Below are 26,870 nucleotides of genomic sequence, written 5' to 3' on the forward strand. Positions count from 1 at the left end.
CAGAAAAAATAAAGACAATTGCCATCCAATTTTGTTGATGTAAAAGGGAAGCAGTATGTAATGAGAAGATTTTAGTTTCCTTCATACTGCGCCAGAATAAAACTGTGATTCTTGTATCTTCTCTTTACAGTGACAATGCTATTGATCCTGATCAATCTGGAGAGAAAAATATACCAGAGATAGTCACTTTCTACAATTCAAAAAAAATAGCGGCATTCATACCACAGATCAAATGTATGCTACTTACAGTGTGAGCAGAAACACAAAGTGCTGGCCAATGATCATTATTTCACGATATTGAATGTGGGTGGTATCAACTCCCAGGTTATTTACCATTGAAATCAACTGGAGAAACAGCTTGAAGAGTTTACCTAAAATTGCTATCACGTCAACTTGTTCTTTAATATTACACAGAAGTATGAAGAAGATTGGAATCCTCTCCAGCTTACAAAGCCAACTCAAAAGATCTGTCCCCACAGAAGACAGAGAGAAATCACCACCTCTCCCACACCCCAAAAAATGTGTATGGGTCACCTGCACTACAAAAATGGGCTGCAGAGCGATGTCAGACTATGAATGTAAAAACTGCCACAATGCTATCTGCTTATCACATGCAAATATGATCTGCCAACTTTGTTTCTCTGCTCACCAGTGTATTTGTTCTGGTACTTCTGGGTGAGTGTGATAAGCATCAGCACAAAAATGGTGGCCTTAAAATGGGAGTTTTTTGCACAAATTTAGTGTTTAATAAAATTTGTGTACTGAAAACTGTAACTGTTCAATGGTGGATTCACAGTTTTGGTCATTTATATTTTGTTTCTTTGTTTTTAATAAGAGGTTTTTTTAGCATTCTTTTTTGTATGTTCCATTTCTGCACATTCCCATGAAAGCCATTGATAATGTTTCGGTTACTAAAGTTGAAAATGTGGGATAATAGCTGATTTTGAAATGTGTGCCTGTCAGGCTCATTGCGTCCAAATGCAGGTGTTCCAGAATTGCGCCTGACAGACGATTAAAATTGTAATGTCTTCAATGCATTCTAAAGCTGTTTGGAGTTTCTCCAAGCATGTAAGTGGCAAAACTGGGCTACTACTGCAATTCACTGACTACCTGTTGCAGAAACATTAATCATAATACAAATCTCTTCTGACAAAAAAAAGAATTATTTCTATCTCATAGTTGCAGGATTGTATTTAGGATTTGCAGATGCCTTGGCTGAACTTATGTTATGGGCCGTACCAAGAGAAATTTTGTGATAACCACCTGCAAAAATAACATTTGACAACAATTTTGGAATTAAAAGCATACAAAGCACCATTTAATATATATTTTTCAATTTAACTTTTAGTATATAATTTGTGATTTAATGAACTGATGAGATTTTAAAAAATAACAAAAAAAATAATAATTAAGATAACAGTGTTTAAAATGGCATATTAACACCTCTATGAACAACTATGTTTTTGAAAAAGGAAACAAGAAGTTGAGAATCTTGTTTATGTGGACATCAGTATTTCAGTTTTAAAAATAAAGTATTGTAACTATAAACAAACATTTTATGGCTAAAGCTATGTACAATGTTTAATATATTTCTTTATTTATAATGTGGGGGCTGTTGCCATCATCAGATCTCTAATTAAAATATAAGAATGAGAGATGTTTGTTATACATTGTCAGGATACTAAAGGTAAAATATGAAAAGGTTAAAAAAATTATCAAAGTCACTTACCAAAACTTAGAAGTTAAATATTGTTTAGCCTCAGTTTGAATAAATCTTCTACCTAAGTGGGTTGTACAGAGATACAAATGCTAGGGTGTAGTGATCGGAATAACAGAATGAAAAAAGTTGATTCATTTGGTTGTAGGAAAACAATTGACTCATTTGGTTGTAGTTTTAGGCATAAGTTGAATTATAAATTCATTTTTTGAGTGACACCAGTCAATGGGAGCAAACAAATTACAACTATCAGTTCAATTGGTTGTAGCTTTATTTGTAGGTTGAACTATACAATCATTGTATTGAGTGAAACTAGTCTGTGGCAGCAACCAAATGAAATTGCTCAGTTCTGTCAGTTGTAGTTTTACATACCTGTAGGATTATTATTCATTTGGTCCTTTTGAGTGGAATCAGTCTGCAGGAGCAACCACATGAAAACAGTTGATATAGACTGTGCATTCAGTTCTGAGTGGAAACATTTGATCATTTTGCCATTGTTAAATCATTATTATTGATTGCACTCTGTTATGGCTTGTCATCACTGTGCCAATATGTAGTTTTTAGTTTGGTTTTTCATCCATATTTATGAACAGGTGTTTTCTTAATAGTAAACTATGTCTCCAGATCAGGATGCAAAAATGCTCAGTGGTGTGGAAATGGAAGATATCACATGACTAGATGAAAAGTGATCTGCAAGATAAATTCAGTGCAATATACAGTATCTGCAAAGATGATATATGATATGAACTGTATTAAAGAAAATAAATGAATGATGACAAATATTTGTTGCAAAAAAATACTTTTGAGAAGAGACATTATATGCTTAAAAAGCAAGTTAGACAGTGACCAAAAATTTTAAAAAAATTGTATCTTATATGCTTTTTGTTCAAGCCATCCTAACATTTACCAAAAGAGAATTTTGTTGATGGGCACAAACCAGTAGGAAGAGAGAGTCAGATCTTGTATAAGTTTCAATACAAAAGTAATTGCTGATTTATTTAAACATAATAGTATAATGTAGCACTAGTTATAAGCCCTTTAAAACAAATGAAAAGTCCACATTTAATGCAAGAAATATGAAAAATTAATATTTAAGTAAATGCACATCATATCCCACTATATATAAACTGAAGTCAGAATAGATGGGAACCCAACTCATGATGGAAATATATTGGATCTAATGGCAACAAATAGACCTGACATCTTTGAGGATGTTCACATCAAAACTGGTATCAGTGACCATAAAATGGTTGCGATAACAATGATTACCAAAGTACAAAGGACAACTAAGACAAGCTGAAAGATATATATGTTCAGTAAACTAGATAAAAAATCAGTAGTGTCACATCTCAGTGAGGAACTTGGAACTTTTAGCACGGGTCAGGAGCATGTAGCGAAACTCTGGCACAAGTTTAAAGGAATAGTTGATCATGCATTGCATAGATATGTACCCAATAGAATAGTTCATAATTGGAGGGAACCTCCATCGTATACAGTCACTGTAAAGAAACTTCTAAAGAAACAGATATTACTGCGTAACAGATATAAAACAAAGTGTAGGACTATAGATAGTGGGAGGCTGAATGAAATGCATTTGGCTGCCAAGAGAGCAATGCATGATGCCTTCAATGACTACCGTAGCAGAATATTGTCAAGTGATCTTTCACAGAACCCAAAGAAATTCTGGTCATATGTAGAGGCTGTTAGCGGCACCAAAGCTAGTGTCCAGTGAATGAGACAGGAAATGAAATTGAGGGTAGCAAAGTAAAGGATGGAATGCCTCAATCCATTTGCAAATGTTCCTTTACAAAGGAAAACCCAGGAAAATTACCCCAATTTAATCCTCATGCCAATAAAAACATGAGTGAAATAAGTAGTGTCAGTGGTGTTGAAAAACAGCTGAAACTGTTAAAATTGAACAAAACTCCAGTGCCCGAAGGAATCCCTGTCGGATTCTATACTGAATTTGTGGCTGAGTTACACACATGTTCAAATTACTAGACTAATCAATTATTTTTGATACTCTTCAGTTTTCTGGTGTAAAAATAGGAGAGAAAAGTGTAATAATTGATATTTTTTAATGGTTTGATTGATGCCACAAAATTTCCCTTCCAAGCAACTCACAAATTGCTGAATTTTTCACAGTTGGTAACATTTGTCATTTTCCCTCCAAATCTACATCTACTACATCTACATCTACATTTATACTCCGCAAGCCACCCAACGGTGTGTGGCGGAGGGCACTTTACGTGCCACTGTCATTACCTCCCTTTTCTGTTCCAGTCGCGTATGGTTCGCGGGAAGAACGACTGCCGGAAAGCCTCCGTGCGCGCTCGAATCTCTCTAATTTTACATTCGTGATCTCCTCGGGAGGTATAAGTAGGGGGAAGCAATATATTCGATACCTCATCCAGAAATGCACCCTCTCGAAACCTGGCGAGCAAGCTACACCGCAATGCAGAGTGCCTCTCTTGCAGAGTCTGCCACTTGAGTTTGCTAAACATCTCCGTAACACTATCACGGTTACCAAATAACCCTGTGACGAAATGTGCCGCTCTTCTTTGGATCTTCTCTATCTCCTCCGTCAACCCGATCTGGTACTGATCCCATACTGATGAGCAATACTCGAGTATAGGTCGAACGAGTGTTTTGTAAGCCACCTCCTATGTAGATGGACTACATTTTCTAAGGACTCTTCCAATGAATCTCAACCTGCTACCCGCCTTACCAACAATTAATTTTATATGATCATTCCACTTCAAATCGTTCCGTATGCATACTCACAGATATTTTACAGAAGTAACTGCTACCAGTGTTTGTTCCGCTAACATATAATCATACAATAAAGGATCCTTCTTTCTATGTATTCGCAATACATTACATTTGTCTATGTTAAGGGTCAGTTGCCACTCCCTGCACCAAGTGCCTATCCGCTGCAGATCTTCCTGCATTTCGCTACGATTTTCTAAGGCTGAAACTTCTCTGTATACTACAGCATCATTCGCGAAAAGCCGCATGGAACTTCCGACACTATCTACTAGGTCATTTATATATATATTGTGAAAAGCAATGGTCCCATAACACTCCCCTGTGGCACGCCAGAGGTTACTTTAATGTCTGTAGACGTCTCTCCATTGATAACAACATGCTGTGTTCTGTTTGCTAAAAACTCTTCAATCCAGCCACACAGCTGGTCTGATATTTCGTAGGCTCTTACTTTGTTTATCAGGCGACAGTGTGGAACTGTATCGAATGCCTTCCGGAAGTCAAGGAAAATAGCATCTACCTGGGAGCCTGTATCTAATATTTTCTGGGTCTCATGAACAAATAAAGCGAGTTGGGTCTCACACGATCGCTGTTTCTGGAATCCATGTTGATTCCTACATAGTAGATTCTGGGTTTCCAAAAGCGACATGACACTCAAGCAAAAAACATGTTCTAAAATTCTACAACAGATCGACGTCAGAGATATAGGTCTATAGTTATGTGCATCTGCTCGACGACCCTTCTTGAAGACTGGGACTACCTGCTCTTTTCCAATCATTTGGAACCTTCCGTTCCTCTAGAGACTTGCGGTACACTGCTGTTAGAAGGGGGGTTGGTGTTAGTTGTCTGTGTACATGCTTTGAAACTGTGTTTACAGTAATGCTTTACATTTCTCTGGTGTACTTCAGCTTGTTATTTATTCTATCAACTTCTTGCTACATTAACAAGACATTACATAGCTTGTGAACTTGCATGTTTTTAGCTATAGGAATAAATTGTGGAGTTTCTGAAGAAAGTGAGGTTATGGGGAAGGCAAAAGGTGTTTCACCTTGGAAAGTTTCAGCTGTGGTAGCACTTCTTGCTGAAAATGTCTATACACAGCAAGAAATTGCTGACAGAATGAGAATATCTTGGAAAACTGTCAGCAGAACTGAACTTTCAGTGCAGGAAGGTGGTGAATACAAGCCAAACAGGAAAGGAAAATGTGGATGTGAAAGAAAAATCAGTCCTAGAACAATGATAAGACTTACAAGCATGACAACAATGAACCATAAACTTTCTTCTACAGTCATGAGCCATCAGCTAAAGGGTTTGGGTATTGAAGTTTCACCTGTGACAGTGAGGAGGGGGCTGTTTGAATGTGGTTTAAAGGCATGCCGACCGAGGAAAAAACAGAAAATCACACCTGCCATGAAAAACAAAAAACTGCACTGGGCTAAACAACTTCAGGAGTGGGCAAGTGAGGACAGGGCTAAGGTGTGTGCAATGATATGGTAAATTAAGTGGGCCTGATCTCTAAAGTTAGGAGTTTTGGATTGAAATTGTGATGTTTTATTGATACTGAAGAAATGCACATTTGAATTTTGTGCATGTTGAGGTCTCCTATGCTGCTGTTCCCAACTTTTCTAGCTTGCACTTTTGTGCACATGCTTCAGTGATGAATCTGTATTCACTGTGATAGAAGAAAGCAGCCAGTATGTTTGCCGCAGACCTGAAGAACAGTTCAAAGCTGAGTGTGTGCAGCAATGTGTGAAGCATGAAACTTCCGTTATGGTCTGGAGTGTGATGTCCATGATACCCTGGCAGATTACACGTTGTTGGAGGGACAATGAGGCAAGAACAATACAAAGAAATCCTTGAAAAGGGAATAAATGAGAGGTTTCCTAACAAATATGCCATTTTGATGCATGATGGGGCACCTTACCACAAAGCCAAAAGTGTTTCTAAGTTCTTGGAAGAAAAGCAACTGAAAGTGTTGCCCTGGCCAGGGAATAGCCCTGATATGAATCCAACTGAAAATTTATGGGCTATTGTGAAATGGAGGATAAGGAAATTTACAATAACCACCAAACAAGATCTCATGGAGAAACTAGAGGAAATCTGGTACCATGACAATGATATTAAAATGTCATGTGAAAAGTTAATAAAAACTATGCAAAACAGGATAAAAATGTTGATTAAGAACAAAGGCACACATACAAAGTGTTGAATGTACAAATATAATCTGTATGTGGATGTAAATGTGTAATGTTAAGTTTCTTTAGTCTAATAATTTGAACATGTCTGTAGCTATTCTTTTCTAACTATAATCTATCATAGATTCCTCAAACAAAAAACTGTGCCCAGTTCTTGGTAAAAGGTACAGGTCACATCCATCAACAAGAAGGATAGTAGAAGTGATCCACAAAACTACCGTCCAACATCCTCGACATTAATTTGTTGTAGAATCTTAAAACATATTCTGAGCCCAAACATGATGAGGTGTCTTGAACAAAATGATGTCCTCAATGCCACCCTGCATAGATTCCAAAAACATCGATCATGTGAAACCCAACTCCCACTTTTCCCACATGACTTGCTGAAAGCTTTGGATCAAGGCAACCAGGTACATGCATTGTTTCTTGGTTCCCAAAAGCATTTGACTCAGTATCTTCACTTATTGTGAAGACCATAGCCATCGTATAGTGATTAATTTGTGATTTGTAGCTGACCACATTTTATGTTAAGACACTTACAGCACCATCTATTGGTAAAATTTTTGTTACATTTGGTTTTGTTCCATAGCGTTTTCCCCCTGTGTCAATAATATGCTGTTCAAAATTGATATCATTCTGAACAGTGGTTCTCTTTCTCCAGAGTTTTGAAACTGGAACTTTAGTAGTGGTCACCATAAATATGAGATATGGCACACCAATAGGTATATAAAACATAAAACCACACATGTATTCGAATGGAACATTAAGTCAAAGTTTCAAATCAAATGGTGGAGAACTTTCGGTTATTTACAAGTTTGTACAAATGAACCTTTACATTTTTATTTATATAGATTAATATACACTCCTGGAAATGGAAAAAAGAACACATTGACACCGGTGTATCAGACCCACCATACTTGCTCCGGACACTGCAAGAGGGCTGTACAAGCAATGATCACACGCATGGCACAGCGGACACACCAGGAACCGCGGTGTTGGCCGTCGAATGGCGCTAGCTGCGCAGCATTTGTGCACCGCCGCCGTCAGTGTCAGCCAGTTTGCCATGGCATATGGAGCTCCATCGCAGTCTTTAACACTGGTAGCATGCCGCGACAGCGTGGACGTGAACCGTATGTGCAGTTGACGGACTTTGAGCGAGGGCGTATAGTGGGCATGCGGGAGGCCGGGTCGACGTACCGCCGAATTGCTCAACACGTGGGGCGTGAGGTCTCCACAGTACATCGATGTTGTCGCCAGCGGTCGGCGGAAGGTGCACGTGCCCGTCGACCTGGGACCGGACCGCAGCGACGCACGGATGTACGCCTTAGACCGTAGGATCCTACGCAGTGCCGTAGGGGACCGCACCGCCACTTCCCAGCAAATTAGGGACACTGTTGCTCCTGGGGTATCAGCGAGGACCATTCGCAACCGTCTCCATGAAGCTGGGCTACGGTCCCGCACACCGTTAGGCCGTCTTCCGCTCACGCCCCAACATCGTGCAGCCCGCCTCCATTGGTGTCGCGACAGGCGTGAATGGAGGGACGAATGGAGACGTGTCGTCTTCAGCGATGAGAGTCGCTTCTGCCTTGGTGCCAATGATGGTCGTATGCGTGTTTGGCGCCGTGCAGGTGAGCGCCACAATCAGGACTGCATACGACCGAGGCACACAGGGCCAACACCCGGCATCATGGTGTGGGGAGAGATCTCCTACACTGGCCGTACACCACTGGTGATCGTCGAGGGGACACTGAATAGTGCACGGTACATCCAAACCATCATCGAACCCATCGTTCTACCATTCCTAAACCGGCAAGGGAACTTGCTGTTCCAACAGGACAATGCACGTCCGCATGTATCCTGTGCCACCCAACGTGCTCTAGAAGGTGTAAGTCAACTACCCTGGCCAGCAAGATCTCCGGATCTGTCCCCCATTGAGCATGTTTGGGACTGGATGAAGCGTCGTCTCACGCGGTCTGCACGTCCAGCACGAACGCTGGTCCAACTGAGGCGCCAGGTGGAAATGGCATGGCAAGCCGCTCCACAGGACTACATCCAGCATCTCTACGATCGTCTCCATGGGAGAATAGAAGCCTGCATTGCTGCGAAAGGTGGATATACACTGTACTAGTGCCGACATTGTGCATGCTCTGTTGCCTGTGTCTATGTGCCTGTGGTTCTGTCAGTGTGATCATGTGATGTATCTGACCCCAGGAATGTGTCAATAAAGTTTCCCCTTCCTGGGACAATGAATTCACGGTGTTCTTATTTCAATTTCCAGGAGTGTATTTTAGAAGGCAGATCCATCTCACAATAGGACTAGTAACTTGCCTCAGAGGCACATTGGTTACAACGCAGCCAGCGGCAGCTCTGCTGTCCCAGCAAGTGCCAGGTGTGACCCAGCAATACCATAGGAGAATGTGCCACAGTCTGTACACTTTATACCAGAAACTATCAAAAAATTTTAAAAGCCAGTAGGGAGTTAATATATGAACAAAAATTTAAAAAATTTAAAATATAATATAATTGGATAGTTAAAAAATGTTCTGTTCACCAAGCAGCAGCAGGAGTTAAAATGTTTAAAGGTAAAAGAAATGTGCGAGCTTTCAGAGCCAGTGGCTCCTTCACCTTGCAGAAGGATGGAAGGGGAAGGAAGAGGGATGAAGGAAAAGGACTGGTGAGGTTTAGGATATGGGAAAAGCTTGGAAAAGTTTCCCAGAACCCAGGTCTGGGGATACTTACTGATAAGTTGTCCAGAAATCAGGTCATGGGAGTCTTACTTATAAGTCTCCTTTGACCCAGGTTTCTGGATGACTTTTCCAAACTCTTCCCATTTTCTAATCCTCACCAGTTCTTTTCCTTCATATATCTTCCTTTCCCTTCAGTGCTTCTGCCAGATGAAGGAGCCACTGGCTCTCAAAGCTTGCATATTTCTGTAACCTTTAGGTGTGTTTTCTCCTGCTACCACTTGGTGAGCAGAATTTTTTTTAAATCTATACAATTATGAGTAATGTCATTCTGTTTGTTCCAAATTGCTTGTGAATTTCTTGAGTTAAGGATAAAAATTTCAAAGTCTTCCAGTATTTTTAATCTTGTCCTGTAGGCTTTATGCAGCACTTTCACACTTGCACTGGTGTGAACTAACCTATACTTTAGGTGTGTCATCACGGACCACCATTCCCATCATAGAATTGCTTTGATCTTGTAATGTATTTCCTCCCACTCCATCTTATATAAAACTTAACACAATTGTTATAGTTTATTTTATATGTTCTTGAGTCACAGTATTTGCTGGCTGAAGAACTCTTGTTCTGCTAACTGTTGAAGCACCATCCAGATCTCTTTCTGATGTTTTGTTGCTTTAATCCTGTTTTAATGTCTCGAACTGAATTGATGAAGGTAGCATCCAATTGCTGCAGATAAATTTTATGAGTATCATTAGAAGAATGTGTATTACTAGTTTCCCTTCTAAGTACTTGTAAGAAACTACTTTTTTGGCATGTAGATGTTTAATTTTGTAAAACTTTTTACATCCTAAATAAGCATTATAAACAATAAGTGTATATCTAATGTTTGCTTATAGTAGATTTTATACATCTGATACCACTGAGAGCAGGGAACACATTTATAGCCTCCAGTATTTCTTCAGAAATAAATATCATAAATACCTAGTGAATCTTATATATTCTCTACTCTCTGCTTCATGTATTAAATTTGTTTTCTTTTTTGCAGTTTTATTCTGACATTATTATAAACTATCCTGTGTATAGTACAGTCAAAATAATGTCACAGCTGAACACAGCACCTGTCTATTATTACCACTTTACTTACCAGGGCAGATATAGCTGGACGTACATACCAGGCACACAGACTCCTGATGGTAAGTGTCTTCTCCATGGTGTTACAATGCCCCATTTCAAACAGTTACTCTGATTAGTTAAAATATGGAGGGCTGCACAGTATTGTTAAAATATAATTTGCTGTTTAAACTGATGGCTTAGACCTTCAGTACCTTGCTTTTACTACTGTCAGAGTAGAAAATCTTTTTAAGAGCAGTGGTACTGTGATACAGTGGCAGGATGGCTTGGAGGGGGTGAGTGATTCTGTACCAGAGACGGATGCAGTTGCAGTAGAAGACAGTAGTGTGTCAATACAAATGCCCTTTAGTGTTTATTATATCCAGTTTTTCAGTCTTCTTGGCCATATGTCTTGATCTCTAGAACCTCAGCAAGTATCATAAATATGCTGCCACAGCATCTCGCAGCACAGCTGTCATCACAGCACCATCCTTGTCAGTGGCTGTATATACCAATCACCTACTGTGCTGCGTCAGGCCCTGTGGATGTCTCATGTAATCCATCCTGTAGCAGACATGGCCAAGGTGCCTGTTGTTGTTGCAGTGAAAGTAGTCATGTGATGGTAGGTTCCTGAACCAGCTGTGGCTGGCTGTGTCAGTGCAGGATGGGGATAATCTTACTTCAAGTCCCGGAACATGAGAAGCTGGCTGGATCCCAGTAAGTAGACCCATGGTAGTGGGGCTGTCAAGAGCCTGGGTTTTCAGAAGGCAGTTGACAGTTTGAGGCCCAGTGAGTCATTGAGTCATTGGTATGTCGTCGTCTCCGTAGCAGCATCTGTCACAAGCTGGGTGTCATAATTCAGTCCAGCTGTCTAATGGTGACTAGCCACTGTCAGGAGGCTGGTTACTCAGAAGAGGTAGCACTGTCACATTTTTCTGAGGTGTGGAGGATTCTCGAAGGGCAATCAATGTCTGAGAACATGGTCATTGCCTTTTGGAAATAGATCAGAGCACAGAAGTGGCTTGCAGCAGAGCATGTTGAGTGCATGGGTCACTGACATCAATGGCCAGTGCCCAGAGCATGGCACTGCAGCTACAGGCACCATTTGATTCATTATGTTCTAGCCTTCTTCATTGAATTTGTCCTTTCAAATACCAGTTTGAAAGTGAACTGCAACAGAAGCACTAGAATATTTATGTTTATATACATTTTGTGTCCTGCTTTGAGTTCTGCTAGCACTCTGGTTAGGAATGGAATTTGGGCAACTTTACACTTGAGCTGGTAGTAAGCAAAACATATTATGACTAGAATTATGTAGCAGCTGATATTGCTGTTCCCAATGTTTTAAGTTGGTGGTGGTGTTCTGTACAATACCTTTTCACGTCATAAAAAGCAGTACCTGTTATGGCTAGAATTATCTTTTCCTTTGTTCTGCACTAGAGGGCTGGAACAGGAACTGCTACCCCTCATCCTAAATTAGATTTGGACTGTGTTCATTTATATACTTTTCTCTCTGCTGCTCGATGTCCCCCTTTAGGTAGGTATTACCAGTTATGGAAGCAGCCTCTCTGGGGTTACTTGAAATGGACGAGTATGCCCTATGTGGAGTGCTGTGGGGTTTATTGGGAGTTGTAATTTAACATTAACAGGCGACTGTCATTTCTACTACTTGGTAGGGTCCTTGGTGATGTGAAAGAAACTTTTTTGCCTTCCCCTTCCATTTCATCATTTAACTTGGTGCCCTTAATCTTTTTGAGAATTGTTGAACTGATTACATATCTTCTCCTGGAGGGGCTTTGCATAGCTCAGAAGAAGGTGACATTGTTTAACCAAAATAACCTGACATGCTGAAATTGTCATGAACCTTTGAGTTATATGCCAATATCATCGAAAGAAGTAGGCTGTCACAGTCATTATGGTGACTATTGACATAGTAACTCAATATTTTTCCTATTGTCCTAGTTCATCCATTTGCTTGTGGCACTAACACACTAGTCCTGTGATTCTTAATGTACAATAGTTGACACACCTACCTTATTAAGTCTGACAAAAATTCATGGCTTGGTTTGTTGCTACTGCCTCAGGTGTCCCAAACTTTATTATCCACTAATTATGGGGGGAAACCAAATTAGAAGGTTCAAAAACTCAGATTTTTTTTATTGCATAAATCATTAGCTTAACTATCCAAGAATAAATACGCTGTCAAAATTTCAAAGCAAAATTCTCATTCGTTTAGATTTTATGAGCATAAAACTGCATGCGCATCTTCCAACATATGAAGATTTATCAAGCGATGAGATACCGGAGAGATGTTTCGGTAGCCACACACAAGATGCAAATGAAAGTTTTAATTCCACTATTAGGCCATTGGCTTCTAAACACTTGCACTCCAGACTAAAAGTCATTGAATTGGCTTTGTGTTTAGCAGCGAGATTATTCAATGAGGGAAAGTCATCCCTTCTGATGGTCATGAATGAGTTGGGAATTGTAGTAGGCATGCAAAGCTTCAATTATGGTGAACAAATGGATAACCAGCATGTGAGCTGGCAGAATCAACATAGTTCATTGGAATCAAAGGAAGATTGGAAAGCTTGTAAAGCACTACCACAAGTGTGAAATGAAGCTTATGGGGAAGGAGGAGGATTAGTATATGGTGCTGGAATTCCTTATTAATCGGTAAGCATTTTACATTATTGTTAACTTCCTTCAATTTCTAGTTTCACATTTGCGTGCAGTCTAACTCAAAAAGTATACTACTGATCATTGTGAAAACTGATGGTAAAATTACAAATTATATGAACCAACTTGTGAGATGATATCATGATTTTAAGGGTATTTTTCTTTGCATGAGTAGAGAAAAAAATTCACCTGAATTGAGGTTCATATTCTTAGAAAATAAATTATTAATGTAAAATCAAAACCTTTTTGATTTCAGATGAAAATCAGAATGTCTGCACAGCACGCAATTTGAGAATTGTACTCACAACCTTCAGCGGAAATCACAGAATTTGATTAAATCCAAATTAATTCTTCCCACCCAAAAAATCTGTGTCAAACAGCTTCCTAATGTGGTTCCCCCCCCCCCCCCCCCCCTTAACCATTGCTTGTGCCACTGTTTCTGGTTGCTGGTCTGGTATTGTGATCATGACACAAAATGTGAAAAATGATCAATTATTGTTAGTGCATAATGGTTCCGTGCTGGTGTTTGAGCAAATGGTTCGATTATGTCCATGCCAATTATCTGAAATAGTTTATCTGCCTCTGGTGATATCTGTAATACAATTTTTTGCTTTCTAAGCTGTGCTCTTTGTGCCCATGGGATACAATTTTTTACATATTGTTCTACATCTTGCTTAAATGTCTTCCACCAATAGTTTTCTGCAACCCATCACTCTGTGGCTCAGTGGCCACTGTGTCTGCCAAAAACGGAATCATGTGCTGACTCAGCAGTTTGTTTCATAATTTTGCTGGTGCCACAAGGCATTGAACACATCTTTTCTTTCTAGACAGCAAATCACCTGAATTGCTGAATTTTGGTTTCTTCACGAAGTGCTAACAATCTATTGTTCTTTCTGTCATTCACCTGTGTTTACATTATCACATTCCATGGTGAGTACTTTCCAATTTAGTCTGTCTGCATTCCATGTGATTTACCTAGTTTACTTCAAAATAAAATTGCCTTAGTCTTAATACCCATCTGGCTGGATCTGTAATTCCCATTAGCCATTTTAATGTCGAGTGATCATTTATCGTCTTACAGTACAGTCTGTACAACTAACAGTGGAAATAAGTGACTCCATATATTTCCTTTTATTTAGTTGAATATTTTTTTCAGCCTTATTGAGTTGTCTTTATTAATTTGCTATTGAATGTTTTTCTTTTTTTTCCCCCATGTAATACTTGACATAGTACGCAATCCAAGGCATGATTCCAATTGCTATTTTGCAGTCCAGAGAAGACTGAAATTTCTTTCCATGTTTTAGTAATTGTGTGAGGAGTTTTATGACTTCAGTGAATTTCAGAATGAATTTTCTATGAGAATTAGCTATGTCTAAAAAGACTGCAATTATTTTTCTATAGTGGGTATTGAGCTATTTCTCACAGCTTTAACCATTTGCAGATTGGTACACACTACATCCTGACCTATAATATGACCCAAGTAATGGATATCCTGTCATACAAAATGGCACTTTTGCAGGCTGAATGTTTGTCGTGAATCTAAGACACTGCATAAAGATATTAAGTGCTCATGGATATCCTTGGAGAACAGAATGATGATGTCTAAATATACCATGTTTGCTTTTTGTTTTACTGCTTGTGATACCCCATCTACAAGATGTTGGAATATTGTTGGTGCATTTTTTAATCAAATGGCATTGACAGTGCTGGTGGTGATCAGAGGGAACTGTGAATGTCATTTTTGGTGGTGGTGTTAATTGTAACTGATGGTAACCACTTCATAAATCCATAGTTCTAAAATAATGACATTGACCCAATTTATCTGAGATCTTTGTTATATTAGACCTGGGGGAGATATCTGTGACTGTCTGTTGGTTCAAATACTGTTAGTCAGAACAAAACCTGTACACTTTGCCTTGTGATGATCTCTTTCGTATGATTACAATAGATACACCCCGATTGCTTGTACTCTTTTCTGTGAACCCATCACAAAGTTGTTGATGTATAAACTCTTCCACAACAGGCTGTAAATGGTACACACCTTGATAAGATTCCTTATACATGGTGATTCATTCCCAGTGGAAATACTATGTTCAGTTAGTGGCATGGCAGGCCGTGGTCCAGGACAATCAAATAATTCAGTGTAATTTTCTAACAACCTCTCCTTATCTACTGTATCATGTCCCTCTCAATGTGGTACCTTCCCATCAGTGTGGCTGAACTGATACTGTTCCAGTGTCACATAGATTGTTGTGGAATCTGTATTCACTTCATCCTCACCCAGTGCTTCTAAGCTGGCTGTCAAAGCACCATGAAATAACATTACTTCATTGGAACTAAACTTATGTATACTTACAGGTACAGCCTGGCTTCCACTGACTTCTTGTACATAGGAAAAACTACTTACAAAATGTTGGGCTTGATCCAACTCCTTGTGCTCTGGCAAGGGCTAAATGATATGTAGAGAATTAACCAGCAAATCTGCTCCTAGTCTCTGTATGTTCATCTTCTTCTATGTTTACACACATCAGTATCCCTGTACAACCTGGTACAAGATCCTGTAATTTGAATTTAAGGGACAAAGTATGTAAGTTAGGTGGCCATCCCTGGCCTAGGGGCAATTCTTGTGACAATGTGGATTTTTCAGCCATAAAACCAAGATGAAACAATGTTCTATCCAGCTCTGCTGGCTGCTTTTCTAAGTCAACTTTGGCAAGATGTTCAGTCAGGAAATCTAAACCAAGTATGACATTGTATCTATTATCAACTACAGGGAGTACTTCTGCATAAACTTGGTAGTTATTTACTTACAATCAGAATCCCAGAACATTGCCAAACCGAATGAATGAATGAATGTTAACTCCACCTACACCACTTAACCTCCAATGTGCTGGATTCAATTTTGCTTTACCCAGTATACCTCTATTTGCCATAGATACTTGTGACCCTCTTATCTAATATAAACTTGTGCAATTTTCCTCTCACATAGTTGGTCAGAGAGTCAACCACTGATTCTGCACGAAGGGAAGGTGTTTGATGCTTAGGCAGATTTTAAAATTTTGCACCACTAGGCGCACCAAATTATATGCTCCCCCCCCCCCCCCCCCAAAAAAAAAAACTGGTTTTAAATAGTAACTATTACCCAATCACTTCACAATTGCTGTTTTGCGTGAGAGTGCTGTGAGCTGTTTCTGTACTCTGCTATTCATTGTTCTGAAGGAGGCGTCAGTGGTCTAGTCGCACTCAAAATGTAATATGGTTCCTGAACTGTAATTGGTGCACAGCAGTGGATAAAACAAACTTAAAACTGCATTGTGTTAACACATTCTTCTGTCAAAAGCCAACAGAAATGAACACAAGGAAAATAACTTTTCTTTTATGGCCTAAATATTCAGCACAGCATGTAGGAGACAATGGATTTTTGTTATCTATTCACCTTTAATATGTCCTTTTACACGAAACCATTGAAAATAAAAATAAAAAAGTTGTGTTATGATCTGAAAATTGAAGCAAATGTGTCATAATTTAGAAATTAATATATACTTTTACAGAGATGCATTCAAATGTAAAATTAAACTGTCATTTTACGATCAAATAATTTGAATTTGTGGCACATAAAAAAAAAAAAAAAAAAAAACACATTCGGTATTAATACATGAATCTATAGGAAAGTGTAAGAAATGAAAATGAAATAGAGATTTCAGTGCACAAACTAACAGCTAAATATGGACAAGCAAGCACAGAACTGGATTTGCTATTGCATAATTTTACAGACTAGTGTGGAAAAATCAAATTTGTTTTATAATCTAATAGTTAATGTGTAAAGCATTAGGGTCTGTGTAGCTATATGCTGCATAATAAGTGTACACCACACCTGTAATCCATGTAAGGGCTGAACAGTTTTATACTGGAGCTACTGCTCTCACCATAGCTCTTTCTAATGGTATTAGCAAAGCTTTTACATATTTATTGACAGAACTGAGCTTATTTATTAACACTTTTTCATCTGAGAATTCTCTCCAATAACATATATTTCTGCAATAACTATACATATCAGCAGACACCAAGAATAAGCATCAGTTTTAATATAATGCAGTATCAGTATGACTTGACTGTACAGCGCCAAGCAGCCTGGGTCATCCAGGTATCGTTTAGTACTGTCGGGCACCTCCGGTCATGTCTGCACGTAAACAAGGTTTAGTTCCACTACCAGTGAAGCCATTAGCATCAAGGACAGGTATGAGTACACTGGAATGTGACCTTTTCCTCCTTTCCTCACTTAGGCTTCCCAATGCTGTATGCATTTCTATGTAGCTTCCCACACCTGAGCTACATTATCCAGCACATGCTTAATCACACCCCAAGCAAAAACCTCTTTAGACATTTTGCCCACTTACCACCACTACAAGTACACAGTGTACCTAAAATAAGAAGGAAGAAAAAAGAATAAGAAAAAACAACCATAAATGCCAAAAGCAAAATTCTAAAGTCGGCACTTACTTATACTGCTGCATAGAACATCCCTGCTGCAGAACCTGTTCCATTGCTCTCTTTCATTGATAACCCATCTGAATCTTCACTAGTTTCTTCTGATACCAAAAGTGTTAGGATGGCTTGAAGTGGATGAGTGATTGTCTAGCAGATCACAAAATATTGCTGCAGAAGTTGGAGCATTATGGAATACAGGGAGTAGCTCACAATTGGTTCACCTCTTATTTTAAGAACAGACAGCAAACCCGCAGTATTGAGAATGGCTGTGATATGAGTTCTGGGTGGGGCATAATTAAATGGGGGTTGCCTGAGGGATCAGTGTTGGGGCCACTGCTGTTCCCTGTTTATATAAATAATATGCCTAGTCATTCAAAAATGTTTCTGTTTGATGATGACACTAGCTTGGTAGTAGAGAGTGTTGTGTGCAACATTGGCACTGTTTTAAATAGCAGATAGATAGTAAATTGTCATGGAAAACCCATGTTCAGGATCTTATTCAAAGACTTAATGCTGCTATTTTTACTATTAGATCAATATCTGAAGTAAGTGATCGTTCGACACAAAAAGTAGTCTACTTTGCTTATTTTCATTTGTTTAGAATGCATGGTATTATATTTTGGGGTAACTCTTCCCATTCTCAAAGTGTATTTTTGGCTCAGAAATGGGCACTTCAGGCAGTAAGTGGTATAAGACTGCGAACCTCTTGTCAACTCCTGTTCATTACTTTGGGTATTCTGACACAATCAATCAATCAATCTCTTTATTCATCCATTAACAATATACATTGGCCTCTCAATATATATATATATTCTTTAATGTCATTTCTTGTTAACAATATCAGCTTATTCCCAAGAATTAGCTGCTCTCACTCGTTAATACTAGGCGGAAGTCCAGTCTGCATTTGGATCACACCTCCTTGACTCTTGTGCAGAAAGGGATGCAGTATTCTGCTATATCCATTTTCAATAAGCTACCACAAGATTTCAAAAATATTATCAGCAATCCATGCACTTTCATACCTAAGCTGAAGATTTTCCTCATTCTTTCTATGAGTTCCTTGAAAAATTAAGCTGATTCCTGTGTTACATTATTGAATGTGTTTATGTCAAATTGTAGCTTGTGGTCTTTTTAGAATTCATAAACATTTTTATTTTATTTAGAATTACGTTTCTGTTGTAATTTCATGTACTGACATGTTCCATGGCTATGGAGATTTGCTGCTCACTTTGGTCCTATGGAACTAGATGTGTGAAACAAAATATAAAATAAAAAGATGGATGTGGATGCAGCAGAAGAAGCCCCATAGATAAAAATGCCATTTATTATTATTTACAGTCATTCACCCTTCTTATCCATAGTTCTTGATATCTGAGATTCTGGCAAGTGTCTCCTGTGCAGTCGTCCCCACAGCACTGTCCATATTAGAGGCAATGTATAGCAAGTGCCCACTAATCCTCCTTCAGGTCCATCATGGACAACTCGTGTAACTGAGTCTGTAACAGACTCAGGCATGACAACTGTTGTTGTCGTGGTGAAGGCGGCCAAGAGACGCAAAGCCCCAAACTCTGCACCACAGGATGGCTATGTTTGGCAGCATCAGGGCAGCAGTTGAGTGTTTGAGGCCTGAGACAGTGTTGGCAGCCACATCATAGGTAGTACATTGTTGTTTCGATGGCAGAGTTTGACACAGAGTGGGTGTCAAACAGTAACCGACTATCCAATGACGACTGGATGGCTCCTTAAAGGGGCAGGGGAGGGGGAGGGGGAGGAAGGGATGATAAATACTGCTGCAGGAAGCGGATTATGTGGAAGAGGTAGCCCAACCACATTCTCCCATCATATGGGGCCACATTCTTCCATCATGTGGGAGCATCTCAAAGGGTAGTCAGTCTCCAAGAACTTGGTTATTGTCTTGCAGAATTAAGTCAGAGCACAGAAGTGACTCACAGCTGAGAGCACTGTGTCAACATAGGTCATAGAGCTTGGCATCCAGTGCCCAGAATGTGTCACTGTGGTTAGAGGCATTGTCTGATTCATTGCAATATGAACAGGAGGAGAAAACTCATATCCTTTCCCAAATGGATTGAGACAGGAAGATGCACTGCCACTGGTTAATCTTGCCGTGGAGAAACCGTAAGCCAGCAAAGCTGAAGAGTGTAATGGGCTATGAATGGAAAGTGGCATGTTTCAGACATTTTCTGATGCCTACACTGTGGCATTAGTGAGAGTGAACATGATCTTGGGGAGATTTACAAAAGAGTTACCACAGCAGTAAGCAAGGCAGGACTACCCATCAACAATTAAAAAAAAAAAAAAAGAATATATCAGGTAGGCAGAACTAAAACAATTAATGTGCAAGTAGGCAGAACTAAATCAAATAATGTAAATTCCAGCTTGGAATATCAACAGTGTTAGGAAAAAGATAGAGTGCTACTCATCATAAATGATGACTTGTTAAGATGCAGAGGGACAAAACAAAAAGACTGTTACATATTTTGATTTTGGCCAAAGCCTTCTTCACAAAAGAAAATATATGTCAGTGTTCATGTGTGTTTTCTTTTCTAAAGGAGACTTTGCCGAAAGCTTTGTTGTGCCTGTCTGCAACGCAATGTGTCATCTTTATGGTGAGTAGCAATCTGTCCTTCTCCTAATATTGCTGTTAACCAGAACTAAATATGCACAGGAGCACTTCACAGTTGATGAAAACAAGTTCATGTCTGTTGATCAGTTCATGTACCTGGGAAAGTACAGTTGTTATGATCAGATATGCATAAAGGTAAATGAAAGAATTTCTGTTGGCTCCAGATGTCAGTGTGCTCTCAGAGATATGTTTAGATCAGAAGCCACATCACTTTCTGTGAAAATGAAGATCTGCAATCCCACCATTTGCCAACTTGCCTTCTGTAGTTCAGGAAGCTTGACAGTAACTAAAAGGGAGATATACAAGTTTGTGACATTTGAAAGAAAGCAATGAGAAGAAACTAGGGCCCAGTAAGAGAGAGATATACTTGGCAAGCAAGAAAGAATAATGAAATGTATGAGCTCATGAACCACCCCAAAGTTTTATAGTATCAAAAGAGGACACAACACCAGTGGGCAGCTCACATAATCTGTATGCTGGAGATCCAACTTCCTAAGCAAGCTTTCATTGCCCACATTACAACAGAAAGACCACAGGTTAGACCAAGAAACAGATGGTAAGGTAACATAAGGATGGATGTGGAAGCTTTGAATGTAATCAGCTGAGAGGAAACACCAACAGTCAGAATACAGTGGAGACTGATTGCTGATGCAGTACATACTGTACAGTGCTGGTAACTGATAGACAAGTAACCCACCTATTTGTGTAGTAATGGTGTTATGCAGTCTCCTAAAATTATCTATGGCTATTTATAGAGGGCATGGCCAAAGAGAAATACGTAAAGTTTCTGGTTACGTACCTTAAGTTATTGATGTTTTGTTTTATTTCATGAGATAACACACTGTTGCGGAGAGAATAACTCCTCCTTATATGGAAATGAAATGTGGATGATAAGCACCACAGAGGAGAGAAGAGCTGAAGATTTTGAAATTAGACATTCTAGAGGAATGATAACCATCAAAGGGTAGAGTGGGTAACTAATGAAGATGTACTGTATCCAATTGGAGAGTAAATAGATCTTTGGCACAACTTGGCCAAAAGAAGTAATATATTGACACTATAGATCCTGAAGCACCAAGGGACAATTATTTGCTAATGAAGGGAAGGGCATGTGTGAGTATTTAGGGGAGAGTGGATCAAAAGTTTTAGAGGGAGGCCAAGACCTGAATTCAGTAAATAGGATTGAGGGATGTACGTTGCAGTACTTATGCAAAGATGAGAGAATGCATCACACAGTCTTTGAATTGAACACCTCAATGATTTCACAGCTTTCGTGAAAGTGCCTGAAGCAGAAAATGTATGAAGTGTCATAAATGTTGTTAATGGAAATTCGTTTTCTACCAGGCATGACTTTATTCAGGCATATAACTTTTATCATATAGTAATACAAAAATAATTGTGCATTTCTTCTTGCAAAATACATTTATTATTTATGTTTTTTTTTTTTTTTTTTTTTTTTTATAAGGTGTTTCACATACTGATGACCTCTTATACTTATTCTACACTTCAACAATTTTCCCGGAATTTGTTGAAGCTGATCCAGAATATACAACAGTGAAAAGAATGACGAAGATGTGGGCAAATTTTGTAAAAACAGGGTAAGTTTCATGTCAGTATTGTTAATGGGTGATAGCCTTAATTAATTTAGAAATTTTTTATGTACAAATAAATTTGACCAGACTATTTTTGTGCAATTACCTTGAACCAACACCCATTTTTCTATTTAGTACAATTACCTTGAACCAACACCCATTTTTCTATTTATGAGTAGAAATTTTAAATCATCTTATGCCAAGACCAAGAGTCAACTAAAAATCATTAAACCAAGTAAAAGATTGTAACAAAACTGATTCATTTATTTAAACATGACTCCTACATGAGGAGGATCCTAAGGGATGCAGGAGGGAAAAAAAGTAAAAGATGAAAAATTTTAAAATCACCAAATTCATAGAAAATTGTAAAAGTGGCTTTGAATAGTGAGACTATATCGAAGATATGCAGACATTGGCAGCACTGTCCAGCATGCAGATGGCATCATTTATTAGCAGTTTTAATTGTGTTTACATGATCAACACAGACCAAACAAGAAGTGTGTTTCAGATGGAGCTCCGATGTGTTATCGCATAAGGGAGAAAAACAAACCCTTGCTGTGGTTGGCTGTGTACGTAAAATAACACATTTGTACACAGTGCAATATTCCATCACAGCATCTGCAAAATTTTATAGATGAGCATAAGGGTAAAACTCAAAATTGGTTATTATGTTTTTAATATTAACCTAAAACAAGTGAATGGTTCCACCATCCTCAGTTACTACTCAAATATTGGCCATGAAAGCCTGTAATGTGTGGATTTTTGGCTCTGAGCACTATGCAACTTAACTTTTGAGGTCATCAGTTGCCTAGAACTTAGAACTAGTTAAACCTAACCAACCTAAGGACATCACACTCATCCATGCCCGAGGCAGGATTCGAACCTGCGACCGTAGCGGTCGCTCGGTTCCAGACTGTAGCGCCTATAACCGCACAGCCACTCTGGCCGGCTGTGGATTTTTCTGTTTGATTTTGTACAGTTCAAATATAAGAAATAAAAGATAGTTTAGTCAAAGTCTTACACATATATATTAAATAGGTACAGAAAAAATAAATATAACAATGACTGCTGCACTGATTAAAAAGTTTTAGTAAACAAATATTGTGCCAATGATAAGTTGAATCTGGTTCAAAATCAATCAGTTAAGCAAAACATCTAAGAGGCTATGTGCCCTGCACTCTGAATACAGAAATAAATTTCATAATAGCTCATGAACATAATGTTTCCTTACATACCAAGAATTTCTGTTTTCTTAAACAACAAGAATTCTCAGTAGTACTGTGTAATGTATAAATAAATAATACTTGCTGAATAATTTCCTTAACACTGGGCTTTGTATACAACTTTTGAAATATTCGAGATATTTCCAGTTGATTCCATTGAACTTCCATTTTTAAACTCCAACTCTTCCATATTTCCGAAGTAGCAACTGCACTGACACTAGCATGTGAGGCTATTTTTCAGTTATCTCCTGAGTGTAAATTTGCATATGTATATCCTTATATCCTCCACAGTGCATATTGGAGGGTACATTGAACCAATGTTAGGGATTCCCTGCCCTTTGCCATTTGTACATTGGTTGATGGAAAAAATGACTGTTTGTATGCCTCTGTATGTGCCCTTATCTCTCTAAGCTTATTCTCGTGATCCATACATGATTTATGCAGGGGGGGGCAATAGAATGGTCACACAACATTCTTTGAACACAGGTTCTCTAAATTTACAAAACAGGGTTTCGCAAGAGCTATGTCGCATTTTTTCCGATGATTTCCAGTCAAGTTATGTTACACTTCCATATGGGATATACCATTGTACGACTAACTTATCAGTTCCTTTCTGAAATCATTACATGTCTATTTTCATGCCTACATCATAAGACCTCCAGATGCTATAACAACAATCTACAATTTGTCACACTCGTGTCTTGCATGCAATTTCATACAAACTGCACATCTACAGAACCTTCCCAAGAAATGTAACTTCCATTTGACATCTTTACTACTGATTTTAAGTAACCAAACCATTTTGTACTGTTTCTTATTATTACCCTTAACACTTATACCACGTGACTTGCTCAAGATGGTCACCACCAATCTTGGTATTGGATACTATCAGGTTCCATTTCCTTTTCGTTTTTGTTAGGGCATTATCTTGTATTTTGCACATTTAATGAGAGCTGCATTCATTACACCAAGCAGAAAATTTGTTAGTCTTTCTGCCTTTCCTTGCACTCACCTAGTGATGGTACTTTCCTGCAGGCAATGTTGAAGCAGGAAACGGGTGGTTTCTACTGATTTCAACTGCTGTCATGTGGTGAGCTGGCTTTTAATGCTGCACCCATGCACTAAGCTCAGGTAGTTGGCTCAGACAATGGTAATTAATCAAACATATGATTACATGATAATATATTTATGGATAACAGTTGCTACAATAAAAAACTCACAGAGGTATTGTCTGAAATGTTCAACACTGCAGTCATGTGAGTGCATTAAATAGCTCAACTATTGATCCTGAAGGGTGTACACTCCTCAGTGATTGAGCCATAGTGTGGTCTGGCAATTGTGGGGAGACAAAGGATGTGTGTCCAGCTGAACATGCAAATTACATCTCAACTCGTGAGGCCTGTTTAATTTGCTGACATAATGGGATGGAGCAAATAATTGGCAGCTGTTCAGATTTGCAAATGCATCACTAGGGAGCATGCATTCCACTCAGCCCATGTGTTCTGTGGCTGACAGAATCTGCAATCGGCATAAACATACACAGGGCATGGAGGTCTAGCTCACACTGCCTTTTACTTTTGTCTCCTCTGCACCCATGGATGCTGCACCACTGCCAAAGGTTGGCCTAACAGGGAAATCTAATCTTGTGTGTGAACACTGGAGGTCCATGGTTGACGTGATTTCTGTGGTACAGCTGCCACACGGATTCCCCCTTGGAGGGTGGAGCTCTGTAGCCGTGAAAAGCAAAAGTGATCCATCTGTGGCCAGTATAAGTTTGGGCCTCCCATGTTTCGTGCTGATGTCAGCATGAGTGCATTGTCATTGCGCCGGTCAGCAGTGATTGGGCGGCGATGCATGATGTCACATGTGGTTGGCTGGGTGTGCAGTGGGTGTGTCCATGTGCAGCACACTAATGACAGCAGTGACAGGCACCACTGTCCGGGAGTGGTAGGTGATGATGTGTGGCTGGAAATGTGCGGTCCCGAGTAGGGTGCCCTAGGTGTTGGATGTATGGTGTCTATGCACAACATGCATGCAGCACTCTAAATTAGCAGGAACATATACACAGCCAGTGCCATGGCCAGTGGCGTAGCGTGGTTTTAAAGGTTGGGGAGACTCTCCATTTATTATAGGGTGACAAAATAGTACAATAAACATTAATTTAAACAAGTGAAGCAAAATGCATCAAATAAATCAACAAAAAAAACTAACTACTACTATTACCACCACCACTACTACTACTACTACTACTATTACTACTACTAGTACTACTACCACCACTACCACTAATAATAATACCAAACATTCAACACAAACCAAAAGAAATTTTACCAGACAATAGATAACACACACATTAAAATAGACAATCCACCAAACATAACAGACATGGAACACTTCTGGAGCAACATATAGTCAAACCCGGCTCAACATAACAGATATGCATGGTGGATACAAGCAGAAACAGACACATATGAGACGATACCACAAATGCCTGAAGTGATAATTTTGCAACATGAAGTCTCCTGAGCAATTAATTCTATGCACAATTGGAAAGCCCCTGGAAAAGATAAAATAGCAAATTTCTGGCTAAAGAAATTCACCTAAACACATTCACATCTAACCAAATTATTTAACAATATGGATATAATAGAGGGAAACATTCCACATGGTAAAAATATATCTAAAAACAACGATGATGTGACTTACCAAACGAAAGTGCTGGCAGGTCGATAGACACACAAACAAACACAAACATACACACAAAATTCAAGCTTTCGCAACCAACGGTTGCTTCATCAGGAAAGAGGGAAGGAGAGGGAAAGACGAAAGGATGTGGGTTTTAAGGGAGAGGGTAAGGAGTCATTCCAATCCCGGGAGCGGAAAGACTTACCTTAGAGGGAAAAAAGGACGGGTATACACTCACACACACACCCATATCCAACCGCACATACACAGACACAAGCAGACATTTGAAAAGGCAAAGAGTTTCGGCAGAGATGTCAGTCGAGGCAGAAGTTCAGAGGCAAAGATTTTGTTCAAAGACAGGTGAGGTATGAGCGGCGGCAACTTGAAATTAGCAGAGGTTGAAGCCTGGCAGATAATGAGAAGAGAGGATATACTGGAGGGCAAGTTCCCATCTCCGGAGTTCTGACAGGTTGGTGTTAGTGGGAAGTATCCAGGTAACCCGGACGGTAGAACACTGTGCCAAGATGTGCTGGCCGTGCACCAAGGCATGTTTAGCCACAGGGTGATCCTCATTACCAACAAACACTGTCTGCCTGTGTCCATTCATGCAAATGGACAGTTTGTTGCTGGTCATTCCCACATAGAAAGCTTCACAGTGTAGGCAGGTCAGTTGGTAAATCACGTGGGTGCTTTCACACGTGGCTCTGCCTTTGATCGTGTACACCTTCCGGGTTACAGGACTGGAGTAGGTGGTGGTGGGAGGGTGCATGAGACAGGTTTTACACCGGGGGCGGTTACAAGGGTAGGAGCCAGAGGGTAGGGAAGGTGGTTTGGGGATTTCATAGGGATGAACTATGAGGTTACGAAGGTTAGGTGGACGGCGGAAAGACACTCTTGGTGGAGTGGGGAGGATTTCATGAAGGATGGATCTCATTTCAGGGCAGGATTTGAGGAAGTTGTATCCCTGCTGGAGAGCCACATTCAGAGTCTGATCCAGTCCCGGAAAGTATCCTGTCACAAGTGGGGCACTTTTGTGGTTCTTCTGTGGGAGGTTCTGGGTTTGAGGGGATGAGGAAGTGGCTCTGGT

The 26,870-nt window shown here is 39.4% G+C and overlaps 1 protein-coding gene across 1 annotated transcript in view; it reads left to right on the plus strand.

Annotated features, from left to right (window-relative positions):
• Positions 1 to 26,870, plus strand: part of LOC126235995 (esterase E4-like) — a 107,413-nt gene that overhangs the window by 63,167 nt on the left and 17,376 nt on the right. Inside the window, exons 8-9 of the mRNA XM_049944992.1 lie at positions 10,408 to 10,555; positions 21,749 to 21,881. Of these exons, the coding sequence (XP_049800949.1) occupies positions 10,408 to 10,555; positions 21,749 to 21,881 (281 nt within the window). The remainder of the gene's footprint in view (positions 1 to 10,407; positions 10,556 to 21,748; positions 21,882 to 26,870) is intronic.

The sequence above is a fragment of the Schistocerca nitens genome, chromosome 2 (assembly GCF_023898315.1).
Source record: "Schistocerca nitens isolate TAMUIC-IGC-003100 chromosome 2, iqSchNite1.1, whole genome shotgun sequence".
Taxonomy (NCBI): domain Eukaryota; kingdom Metazoa; phylum Arthropoda; class Insecta; order Orthoptera; family Acrididae; genus Schistocerca; species Schistocerca nitens.